Source organism: Marmota marmota, unplaced genomic scaffold (assembly GCF_001458135.2).
Source record: "Marmota marmota marmota unplaced genomic scaffold, marMar, whole genome shotgun sequence".
NCBI lineage: Eukaryota > Metazoa > Chordata > Mammalia > Rodentia > Sciuridae > Marmota > Marmota marmota.
The window spans coordinates 2,653,747-2,666,959 of NW_025999942.1; the positions used below are offsets into that span (position 1 = coordinate 2,653,747).

Consider the following 13,213-nt stretch of genomic DNA (forward strand, 5'->3'; position numbering starts at 1 on the left):
TCCCCACCAACCCATGGTAAAATGTTGTTCCATGAAGACATCACACAAGTTGATAGAATCAGTGAAGAAGAATGGCTTCCTTAGTCTCTGTGCCAAATTCTGTCAACTGCCTTCCATTCTTATATGTTGCTTTCCATAAGTAGCAACTATGTTATATTGTGTTTCTTTCACAACCAATTTCATTAGAGACCTCTCTCCAAATGAGGATTTACTGCCCTTCTCTTCAGGAGCCATACTAGAGCCAGCCTCTGAGAGTAGAGCAAAACCACCACCAGGCTGAGTGAGAAGACTACTCACGTATGACGACAAGTAGAAACAGAGGCACCAAGATGTGGTGCCAGTTCTTGTGAAGAAGAGAAGCAAAGATTTCTTAATGTATAACAAAATCACTAAAATTATGATATTGTATTTTTTGTATAATTACTTATGTAAGATTTTATTACAAAATAAAATCACTATTCGAGCAGCCTATTGAATAGTCTAATAAGTACTTTAGTAGGAGTCATCTTGGTTTTGGTTCAATTTGATCTCTTAAGTCCAATAAATGAGCAATGGTTGACACAAAAAATAGAATTTCATTAGCATAGGTGTCATTTTTTTCTTTCATGAAGGAATCTTATAAAATATAATCCTATTCAATGTATTTGCTAGTATGACCACTATGGAGATATGAGAAATGAAATTGCACCTTTGAGAAAATTCAGTGTCTTGATTGTGTGATCTCATTCAGAGATCTTACCCAGTGAAGGCCCAGAATGCCTCTAATATATATCATATCCACACTGTCAGCATAAAACATTATGAATGAGACAATAGAGAAAACAATGAAATCTGGTACTCCATGCAAATCAAGTTGTTTTTTAGATGACCCTAAGGTAGCACTTTCCTAAGATAGTGTACCTAACCTGCAGCCCAGACTTCCCTAAGACCCACATATACTTGGGTCCAACCAAGGTTTCCATAAGGTTAAAACACATTAATATTTTAGATTAAGCTAAAATATTGTTAGCTTTTTGCTGCTTCCCATCGACTTAGAATATCAATATCCAACAATATATTGAAACTTAAATATTTTTCTATTAGTAAATTGCCAAGAATTGGGTCATCTGATAAGTTTTTAGAAATTTTCTGTTTTTTTTTTTTCCTTTTCTTTTTGTTAGTGTACATCAGAAGAGAAATTAAACACTTTTTTGGGGGGTAATGTGGTACCATTGCATTTGTTTTATATTGCCCTGTAACAAATCAGCACAAATTCAGCAGCTTTAAACAATGCACAGATCTTATTTCAACTTTCCTGGGTCAGGAAGAGCTTAGCTGGGGCCTCTATTCAGAGTCTCACGTGACTTCAATCAATTAATTACCAGCCAGGCCATGTTTTCAGTTCTGGAGCTTGGGGTTGTTTTCCCAGCAGGTGTGACTGTTAGAAGAATTTAGTCTCTTGCAGAGTAGGGCTGAGATCTCTTGCCTTTCTGGCAGGCAGTAGGGGTCACTCTCAACTTTTAATGGCCATCACAGCCTGTTGTCATGAAGTGACACAGACCCTCTCAACACAGGACAGCCGCCTCTTTAATACCAGCAGGAAAATTATGCCCCTTACAAAAGGGCATTGTCTCTCTTTTAAGGTCTGATGGGTCAGACCTACCCAGAATAATCTCCCTTTTGATGACTGAAAAACTTAGTGATTCAGAACCTTAGTTACATCTGCAAAATTCCTTCACCATGTAATTGGAATCTCACTGAAGAAGTGACAATCCTTCATCTATTATTGGCTGGAAGCAAACCCAGGTCCTGCCCACACTCAAGGCACAGGGCTTCAGAGTACTCAACTCCGTGGGACAAAGATCTTGGGACTTAAGAGTTCTGCCTATCACAGATATAAGCCAAGTAGAGTTTAAAAAATAAAGATTAAAAAAAGTTAACACTCTAAAGGCATTTTTGTTATCATGATTGCCATCAAATCTTTTTATAATACAGTCATTATCATGAAGTTAGTATGCAATAGTATATTCGTACTTACCCAAAGCAGAAAATGTTTTATAAGATTATGAATTTTCTTCTCAAAAAGTGAGATAATGCAACTTGCCTAAAATCCATGAGTAAAGTATATTGGACCTACAATTATCAGTTTTTACATCAGGAAGGACTTGAGAATCATTTGTTATAAATCAAGTATTTTAGGAAAGGAAGAAAATAAAGGCCATTGAGTTAAACAATGTCCCTTCAAGTTTTCATACAGAGTTTGTATAATTTTGTTTTCAGATTTTTAGAGTTTATAAGATGTAAATGGAGATTTTAGAAAATATCACTACAAAGGTGATATTTTGATGGCTCTTCCTGAGGACCCTGCATCTACAGAAAGCCTGTAGTCGCTGCTCTGTTGCATTCTTTTCTGACTGAGATTTTAAAATCCTTTTCAAATGATTATATAATCACAGGGCTAAAGTAAAAGTCATTAAGATGCCATCTAACTCCATTTCCCCCAGCTTCCTATGAGTGATCACTGACTGCTTAATGACAAAACATTTATCTAAGGAAATATCTGCAGAGGCTGTCTAATAAGGCTTTTACTCACTTGCCAAATGAAAGATTCTTAATGGGATAGCCCTTAATGGAAGGTTTCTAGCTGCTAGTTTCCAAAATGAATTAATATCAAATCCTTGTTAGGGATTAATTCACTTGGGGTTTTTGATCTCCTAAAAAAGGGCATTGCTACCTATTACCAGAGTAAATGAAAACAAACAAAAATTGCCAACAAAATGTTTCATAATCCTACAATTATAATATTTAGTAATATTCAGTATTATAATTCTGCTTTCATTATTTATTCCCCCTTTCCCCAAAGTACTACCAAAGTTTATTTTCGGGTTTAATACAGTTAGTTTAGAATCATTAATCATACTTTGCTGAACTTATACCCAGTAAGTGCACTGAACTATTATGTGTGTAAGAAAATATTAATAACGAAAGTTTTTGTGAAGTATTTGTCATTTAAATTAAAGATATCATTTAAATTTAACATACTTAGAGATATGACTTATACACATTATCCTATGGCCCTGAGCACTGTAAGTAAATTAATATACATATTAGCTTTATGGAAATGAAATATAACAAGGAAAAATATAATAAGCCACTTTGTTGCACTGATTTCCACTTAGTGTCCACTTTCCTAATTGATATAATCAAATATTCTAGAAACTTTATGCTCAGCATCAGTTGTAACAACTTCCTAAATAGTTTTTAATTCTAGGAATAGAAGTAAATTTTTAGATGGTGTTTTGGGTCCTTTGTAATTCCAGTTGGGTAGATTATAAAACCTGGCTCAATCTCATTTGAATTTAATCATTTCTTGTCAATATTGTCCTTATGTCTCCTGTTCTTTCATCTCTTTGAAATCTCAGTGTTCTTTGGTGTCATTATGTTTTCATTTTCTCGATTTCTTTTTGTCTTGGTATTGTTGAATGTCTTATTGATAGTTAACTTTATTGCTTTCTACTGTGAAATATTGAAGCATGATGAGGTGAATAACATATTATTGATATATTGTTGGGGATAAAATAGAGAAAGCCATGCTAAATTTTGCTCATAAAATTATGGTTTTCCTCATGCCTTCACTAATGACTATGTGGGAGGTAAGCTATTACCCTGAGGTTAGGTAGAGAACTCTATCTAATTGGTACATGTTCAAAATTTTACAGCTCTCAGCAAATGCTCAATGCCTTACATAATGTTACCATTTGATAGTTGAGCTCTCCAAAAGGTTTGTTTAAAGTCATAATACTTCCTTGGCATGTCTACATTCAAGAAGGGACCTTGGCTTATATTTGAATAAAATAAAAAAAAATTTCCATTCTTTTGGATAAATACCCAGAAGTGGGTTTTAAAGAAACCTCCATACTGTTTTCCCCAGTGGAAGCACCATTTTGCATTCCCACCAACAGTGTGCCAGGGTCGCAAGTTCTCCACAACCTCATCTCCACATCCTTATCACGAATTGCAATCTTTGTTTTTTTTATTTTTTGAATAATAATCATCCTGACAGGTGGGAGGTGACCTCTCATTGTTTTCTATTTGCATTTCCCTGAGGATTAGTGGTGTTGAGCATCCTTTCATATGCTTATTGTCCATTTGCATGTCTTTCTTGGATAATTGTTTATTAGGTTTTTAGTGGTTTTAGGTTGCAGGAATTCCTTACATATTTTGGAAATTAACCCCTTATTAGATATATGGTTTGCAAATATTTTCTCCCATTCTGTAAGTTGTCTTTCACTGTACTATTTTCTTTACTGTGCAGAAGCTTTTAAGTTTGATGTAGTCCCATTTGTCTATTTTTGCTTTTGTTTCCTGTGTTTTGGGGGCCATATGCAGTTTCTTAATCATTGCTAAGACCATTATCATTAAGCTTTTCCTCAAATTTTTTTTTCCCTAAGAATTAGGCAGTTTCAGGCCTCGAGTTTAAGTCTTTAATTTAGTTTGTGTTGATTTCTGTGTATGGTAAAAGAGAAGGATTCAATTTCATTCTTTGATATGTGTTAATGCAGGAATATTCAAAGGTAAATGATTGGATTGTGAGAACTGCAATCCAATCAGTCCATCCTAGTTTGAATGGACTCACTGTGTGGTAACTGTAGGCAGGTGAAACATGGCTGAGGAGGGGAGTCACTGGAAGCATGTCCTAGAAGAGTTGTTCTTCCTGTGGCCTTTTGGCCCTTTCCTCCCTCCCATCCTCTCTCCTCTTCTTCCTCCTTCTTCTACACCCTCTCCTCCCCCTGTCCTGACCCCTCCATGAGCTAAGCAACTTTCCTCCACCGAACCCTTCTTCCATAATGTGCTCCCTTACTTTAGACCCACAGCGATGGAGTCAGTTGAGAATAGACTAGATATCAGAAGTCATGAGCCAAAATAAACTTGCCCTCCTCTAAGTTGTTCTTATTGGGTATTTTGGTCACAGTGAGGGTAAATCTGATGAACACAGCATGTGAATTTCAATTTTCCCTGCACCATTTGTTGAAGAGGCTATATTTTCTCCAACATATACATTATACACACTTGGCACCCTTGTCAAAAGTCAGTTGACCACATATGAATAGAATTATTACTGGGTTATGAATTTTGTTCCACTGGTCTATGTGTGTGTCTTTATGCCAATACCACAATTCTTTAATCACTGTAACTTTTTAATATATTTTGGAATCAGGACATGGGAGGCCTCCAACTTTGCTCTTTCTCAAGACTGATTTGGCTGTTTGGGGTCTTTTGTGGTTTCACAAGAATTTTTGGATTTTGTTTTCTTTTTTTAAAATTTATTTCTTTCATACATGACAATAGTGGAATGCATTACATTCATAATTATCCATTCACAGCACAATTTTTCATAACTCTGTATATAGAGTATGTTCATGGCAAATTATACCATTATACGTGAGCCCTCTTATTGATTTTTTTTTTTTGCAAGGATGGTGGAAAGAGACGGTCATCATTATACAAAATACATGTATGAAGATGTGAATTTGGTGTTAACATACCTTATATACAACAGAGATATGATAAATTTTGGTATAAAGGTGTATTAAGAATTGGATTTTGTTTTCTACTCCTGAAGAGAATGCAATTAGTAGTTTAATATGCCCTGAATGTATAGATACTTTGTATAGTATGGAAAATTTAAGAGTGCTAAGTCTTCCAATCAATGAACATGAGACACTCTCTCATTCACTGTATCTTTAATTCCTTTCATCTGTGCTTTGTAGTTTTTAATCACACAAGTCTTTTACCTCCTTAATTAAATTTTTCTCTGAGATATTTTGTTGTTTTTGGTGCCACTTGAAAATGCGACTACTTTCTTAATTTCATTTTCAGGTACTGCTGTTTATCTGAAAGACTGGAAATCAGGATCTGGAAGAGATTTCTATACTCTCATATCGATTAAAACCCAAGTCATGATAGAGAAGATGCAGAGACAAACTAAATGTCCATGGAGGATGAATGGATAAATAAAATGCATACAAAGATGCATATGAGGAAATATTATTTGACATTAAAAAATAGAAAAGTCTGCAGTATGATGCAACATGGATAAAACTTGAGGATCTCATGCTAAATGAAATAAGCCAAGCACAGAAGGAGAAATACTGTATGATTACACTTCTACTAGGTATCTAAAATAGTCAAACTTATAGATTCTAAGAGTGGAATTGAATGGTGGTTAAAAGGCCTAGGGAAGTGGGGGAAGTGTGGCATTACTAATAAATGGGCATAAAGTTTTACTCAAGCAAAACGAATAAATTCTAGAGATATGCTACTGTACAAAGTTATTATTTATGCAATTGTACTATACACTTAAAAACTAGACAATAAAGTAGATCTCCTGTTGTTTTCTTACTACAATAAAATGACATTTAAAATAAATACATAACATAAAAGAAGATAAAATTTAGTGTATTAGTATTTTTCAAGTCAGTAAAAAGTTAAAGCATAAGTTAATATGCAATTTGCAGTCTCATGTATATAATATTCACAAAAGCAAGGAATCAAGCTTGTAAACATATGAAAATTACATTGTTGATATCATTCCACTTTGAGAATAATGACTCAAAGTCTATTCAATAATTTTAGATTAAAGCCTGGCACTTTCCATAGACCAGGGCTTTTGCATATCTTGCCTTATGATCCCATAAATGTTAGTGATAGTTTTTCTTATTTTGATAAAGGGCAGCAGTAGGGAACCCTGGATACTCACTGTCAGTGTGCATACGCACTAGAAAAGGCAGAAATGGCAGTTGATGTCTGCAGCAAGCTGTTCTGCATTGGTAAATGGACTTTTCACCTGGCACAGTTCAATTTCACCTGAGTTTATAATGCCTAAAAGTTGTTTTAAGTGCTACGATATATGATAAAAGCATTAACTAAATGTCACTTTACATTTATGCAGTTTACAAAGTTAATTTACACATATTTCTAAAATAAGGAACATCTTCATTCATTCAAGGTAAAGTCTGGCCTTACCCAGACCTTGCTGGGCTGTGAGATGGTTTCCTTCAGGTTCTTCTAGAATCTGCTTCCTAGCGAACCATCTCTCAACTCTGCATAGTTGATGGGCTTTGGGAGGTTGATGAAGGGCCATCTCTTCCCTGTTTATAATTTGAGGACTTCAACCTTGAGTTTATTCCCACAAATAAAATTTAAAAATCCTAAATGTAAATGATAAAGTCATATATGATATTCAAAAACATGCATGCTGCATGCTGTGCTGCTTCATGAAACAAAGATATCCAATGGAGGTCAACATGATTATGACGCCATAGAAATATTATGTTTATAAATTTTATCCAAGAAATAACTTAAATTTGCTACTTAAATATATATATTTACATAGAATTTATAATAATAATTTAATACATATTATGCATTTATATTATTACATACTGAGTTATTAAATACACATATTTCAAAACATATTTTAATTTGTTTGGTATTCTAACTCTTTGCATGTGTGAAAATGTAAATATTTATTTGTGTCAACAAAATAAATAATGTGTCTTTGGGATTAAAACCTTAGCAGGATAAAAATAATTAAATAAAAGTGAAGGGTACTGTCATTGGAAGGCATTACAGACCAAAAGGCTACAACTTTTGCTTTTAAAAAGAGCCCCTTCAGATGCATGCAAGGAATATATTGATTTACCTATGATCTTCTCTGTAGTAGTATTTTTATATAACTGTAAGTATCTTGCAAAATTAAGACAATATACATTAAATAAGTCATTTTTTTTTTCAAAAAGTACACAAAATAGAGGCTAGAGATGTAGTTCAATGGTAAGTATTTGCCTAGCATGTGCAAGGCCCTGGGTTAATTTCCCAGCACCACAAAACAAATAAAATGTATACAACATATCATCAGGGCATATAAAACTATGTAGTTATCTTTAAAACTGAGGATGTTTAAAATAGAATATGAATTCCTTAGGACTGCTAGTATTTCATTTACTAAATCTCCTGTGACTCAAGTGTAACAAAATGTGAAGATAAATTTATCGCATATCAAAACAGAGTCTTTAAATAATAACAGAGTGGAACCTCTACAGGGTGAATATGGTTTAAGTGTGCCCATCCAAGGTTCACAAGTTGGAGAATTGGTCCTCAAGGTGGCAACACTGGAGATGGTGTGGATCTTTAAGAGGTAGGGCCTTGAGGGAAGTCCTCAGGTCAGTGGGGACATGCCCTCATTAGAGAGGAAGTGTTTCTCAAGGGGCACTGGCTATTTCTCCAGAGAAGGTTGTTATGAAAGCTTGAGCTGGGCCCTATCCAGCCTATTTCCTGTCTGGCCTCCTATTGGTTGTGATTTCTTCTTCCTGTATGCATCCCTATCATCCACAATGAGTTCATCACTAGAGCTGAAATGCCATGCCCTTGGACTTCCCAAAACTGTGAGTTGAATAGACCTCTTTTATTTATAAAGTTAGTCTGCCTAAGGTATTTCATTATAGTAATGCAAAATAGGCAAATACAGGCATCTTAATTGTAAATATTTATGAATTAATGAAATGGGAAACCATTGATGTATATAATTTAAAAAAAATGATGAATCTAATAATCATGGTCATCTTGATTCAATCAACCACAAATTCAAGATTCCAGTTTTCCCACCACATAGAAATAATGACAGTATCCTTAACAAATTTTTGTAATGAAAAACATCATGGTAGAAACAAACAAAATGAACACGACTGTTCACAATGAGGTAAAGAAGGGAGAAAAATATAAATATTACACACACATTTTGCTAGTGAAAATTCTGGGGCAGACAGGAAAGAAACAAATAGTACATTAGAGGAAACTTCTATCAATACAGTCTAGATGCAGGGATGTAGTGAACACAAGCACCTACTAGCCAGAAAAATAATAATACTTACTGGAGAAAACCACATCACTCTAAGAATCCAAATCGTAAGAGCAAGATTCACAACAAGGATGATGAGTAAGAGAAGAACGAATAAGTAGAGGCAACGCTTTCTCCAGCCATAAATGCCAATTTTGTAGACACACTGGTTCTCGGGCCTCTCTATGGGGGTGCCTTCTGTGGTGGTTGTGTACTGTTCCCGCACCATCTGCCATGGGAGGTGTGCAGGAGGAGAGAGAGAAGAAGCAGGGAGGGGGAGGGGGAGAGAGAGAACTTATTTGTCAATACTGGTTTGCTACCAGTGGAGGAGAAAAGTTTTTAACCACAGTAATAAATTTCCAGAATTAATAGTTTTTGAAAAGGGAATGAAATATAACTTTGAAATGCATCACGTTTTAACCACAGGGAGATATTTAATCTATTATTTAAAATATTTTAGATATGACAAATTCATTTGAAATCCAGTGAACATATTTTCAGATTTTAATCAATAAACACAATACACATATACAGCTTTAAAAATTCTGCAGGGTTAAACTTGGAATTGAAGCATCAATGTCCAATAATCAAGTTATCAAGTTCTTGAAATATTCAGTGGGAAAAAAATCAAACTGGTATCTATCTATGTGTGTGTGTGTGTTCCAGTTACTCAATTTTATGTCAAATAATTAAATTATATCTTCCTTCAGTTAATTACTCAGAATTAAAAGGCTCTTTTCAAGATGTCTACCACACCAATCTTTGCCTATAATAAAGTTCTCAAATATTTACCCACTTTAAGACAGATAAGAATACATTTTATATACAAATGTTTACAAATACTCATTGTTTACGCAAATTAGAGTAAGTTTTAGCCACCATTTCAGCTCTATGAAGAGATTTTAAAAAATATTTTTTTCCCTTTACACAAAGAATAAAAGAAACTGCTTTTTTTTTCCATAAAGGGAAAATTAGAAATTATGAAGATTTTGTAAATGTGGTGAAGTGATGAATCAGAATATAGAATACCCTTGTCTGGGATGTTTTTATGCAGAGTTTATATGTTTATTTTTAGGGATGATTTGGATGTGTCCTTATTGAAAAACAAGTCATGGTCTCAAATAATTCTTTAAATCTCTTTCCAATTTTACAATAGGCATTTTCTCATGTTGTAACTAACTATATAAAATTATTTCCACTAGTATCCTCAAGTTCACAGGACTGACCTTAATGATGATTTCATAAAGGCGTTACTTACGCATTTCTTTGATATCCTTCAGTCTTCTCTATATTAGACAGTGCAACACTATCCACTTAGTTACCCAAGCCCAGGTCCCTGATGCTAATTCTCTTTTCCCTTCAGCCACACCTTGGCATGTCCTATCAACTGTCCCTTGGTGAACTCTAATCTGTGTTGCTGCAAACTCCACTTCATTCTTTCTCCCACAGTCTGTTTTGCAGTGATGCAGACCAGGCACTCCACCTCCCACTCCATAATTGTAATAATTAAGCTTCTATCCTGGCCAACAAGATCTTTATGAAGAGCATCAATAGGCTTTCACAGGAGTTCTGCAGAGAGTGCAATGTGGTTTGAAGCTTCCTCTTTCTTGTAAATGCCAGGTGTGTAGACATAAGGTGTGATAGACTCTGTCTCAAGAGAGCTCACTGTACAAGTTATGTCTCTGTTTTCCATGTAAAAACGTGTGCGGCCTCTGCCCGCCTAAAACTATGGGACAAAGAGTAACTGTTGAGTACCCACCCATAGTCATGTAACCACCCCCACTGAGTATAAATCTAAAAGAATTTCAAGACCCAGGGTCCAGAGATTTTTAGGCATTAGTCCTCGGACTGCTGAAGCTTAAATAAATCTGTTTCCTGAAAATTCTTCCAGTATTCAACCTCGTCTGTCCTATATCAGCAGTACTGACATGATTAATAAAACTAGCAAAGTTTTCCAAGAGTGTGGGTATGTTCCTAATTCTATATGTTCCTATTCCTGTACATACTTTATTATTGTTGGTTGAACAAATTATCTAAAGTTTAGTGACTTAGCACAATACAACTTTATCTTATAGCCCAAAGTTCCCAAATATACATCTCTATGACCAAAATCAAAGTGCGGGCAGGGATGCATTTCTGTAGAGGGTGTAGGTGAGAATCGGTTCCTTCCTTTTCCCAGCTTCTAGAGGCAGCCTGAGTTCTTGGCTCTAAACTATATCCTTGTCAAATCTCCATCTCTGACTCTGGCTTTCCTGCCCACTCCTCATAAGAAATCTCATGATTACACTGGGCACCCCAGTGTAAATTATCTAATTTAGGATGATCTCTCCATCCTAAGAGCCTTAACACAATCACATCTGCAAAGTCCCTTTTACCAAGAACGTGCTCACAGATTCTGAGGGTTAGCAACATGGACATTTTTGGAAGGCATTGTTCTGTCTACCATAAAATGCTTTTGTTCATACATAAAATTGAGTATATTGGTATTCACTTAAGACAATTTTGTCTTGGGCTGATTGCAATTCTGTTACTCAGGCCCCCTAAATCAGTGCTGAGAAACTGAACAGTTTATTTGTTCACTTGTTTATTTCCTCCAATTTTTTAGAATGTAAACACCACGAGAATATTTTCTGCTATATTCACCACTAGATCCTTCATTCACTAGATCCTTTATTCACCACTAGATCTAAATGAATGAATGAACTGTTGAGTTTGATAGATATTAATTGAGCTACCTTCCAGGAATGATGCTACAAAAGGAGGCTAGATTGACAGCAGCAAATCCTGTGAAGTATATACTAAGTAAAATATTATTGATTTATGGGTATATTCAATCCATTAAGAAAAGACTCAGTACTTGTTCTTAAACAATTATTAGGAACGAGGAGTTAATCTAAATTAGGATGCAGACTGGTGGAGAAAAATAAAATGTCTCTAGTATTTTAAATATGAAAAGAATATGAATGAGGATATACTATACAAGATTAGATAAACAGTTTTAGAAGGCATGAACCACAGTCAATGGCCTCCTGAGGGCTATGGTCATGCACACTGCCAGGTGCCCTGGAAAACAGAAGATGCTTGCCGAATGTTTCCAGTCCAGCCCCATTTCTTCCTCTTCCTTACAGCAAAATAATTACAGTCAGTTGATTATACTCAATGTCTCTTCAATTCAGTTCTGTGACTTGCATTATCTCTAGAACCCACATCCAGCCCTACCACTTCATTGAACTTGTCCTTGCAAAAATCACTGTTGACTTCCACATTGTTAAACAAGATGTTCATTCACAGGACCTGCAGCCATTTCCTCCTCTTCCTTGAAATGCTTTTTGTACCTGGGATCCAGAAACTTCACCTGGCTTTCTTCCCCCTGCAAAGACTTCTTATTCTCATTGACTGCTTCTGCTCATCTCCTTACCCTGGGCTCAGTTTTGAATTTCTCATTTTCATAGCCACTTGCCCCTATTATAGATGCACATTTAAGTTGGGGATTCCCTTATGTATATTCCTAGGCTGGAGTCACCTTGGATCAAGATCCACACTTGGACCCCAATATCCAACTGGGGATCTCAAACTTTGCAAAACTCTTCTCCCTGACCTGTTCCTTGTAATATTTTTTTTTCCATGTAACTAATGGAAACTTCATCCTTCAAGTTGTTTGAGCCAAAAATCTTAGAGTTGCTCGTAGTTCCTTTTTCTTTTCCATAGCACATCCACTCTGTCAGCAAGTCTTCTAAGCATTACGAAGTCTAGAGTGTGATTTCTACCATCTCCATTCACCTGAACTATTGTAATGGCCATGGAACTGTTCTCAGCCTCCATCTCTATATCTTTTACTGTCGATTACCAACATAGAGGCTGGCGCTGTCCTTTTAAAACATGATCACACCCCACTTCTGCAAAAAAAAAAAAAACCCTCTTGGAATAAAAAGCCAAAATCCTTATTGCAACTGGCATGGTTCCTCCTGCCTCCACACTCTGTCACCTTCTCTGACCCCTATGACTCTAGTTCATACTGGTCCTACTCATGGTGAGTACTCAAGTGTAACCCCACTTCAGGGGCTCTGGTCACCATTCTCTCTACATGGAAGGTCTTCTCCCAGATAACTACATGACTCAACTTCCTCAAATCTCTGCTCCAAGTTCACTTGTCAGTAGAGCTCCCCCACCAATGCCACCACAAAGCTGGCTATGTTCCCTTCTGCTTAAATTTTTTTACCCATGACACTTAACTGTATATTACACACTATATATTTTCCTGCTCATCCCAAGAGGGAAGAGCTTTGAACTGTTTGTTATTTTGTTATATCTCCAGCACCTAAACAATACCTGGTA

The 13,213-nt window shown here is 35.6% G+C and overlaps 2 protein-coding genes across 2 annotated transcripts in view; one reads left to right on the plus strand and one right to left on the minus strand.

The window, feature by feature from the left end:
* Sacs (sacsin molecular chaperone) overlaps positions 1-7,322 on the plus strand; it is a 150,767-nt gene extending 143,445 nt beyond the window's left edge. Inside the window, exon 10 of the mRNA XM_048801283.1 lies at positions 5,860-7,322. Coding sequence (XP_048657240.1) covers positions 5,860-5,993 — 134 coding nt within the window. The 3' untranslated portion in view covers positions 5,994-7,322. The remainder of the gene's footprint in view (positions 1-5,859) is intronic.
* Sgcg (sarcoglycan gamma) overlaps positions 1-13,213 on the minus strand; it is a 78,257-nt gene that overhangs the window by 46,405 nt on the left and 18,639 nt on the right. The window contains exon 2 of the mRNA XM_015498711.2: positions 8,913-9,107. Coding sequence (XP_015354197.1) covers positions 8,913-9,107 — 195 coding nt within the window. The remainder of the gene's footprint in view (positions 1-8,912; positions 9,108-13,213) is intronic.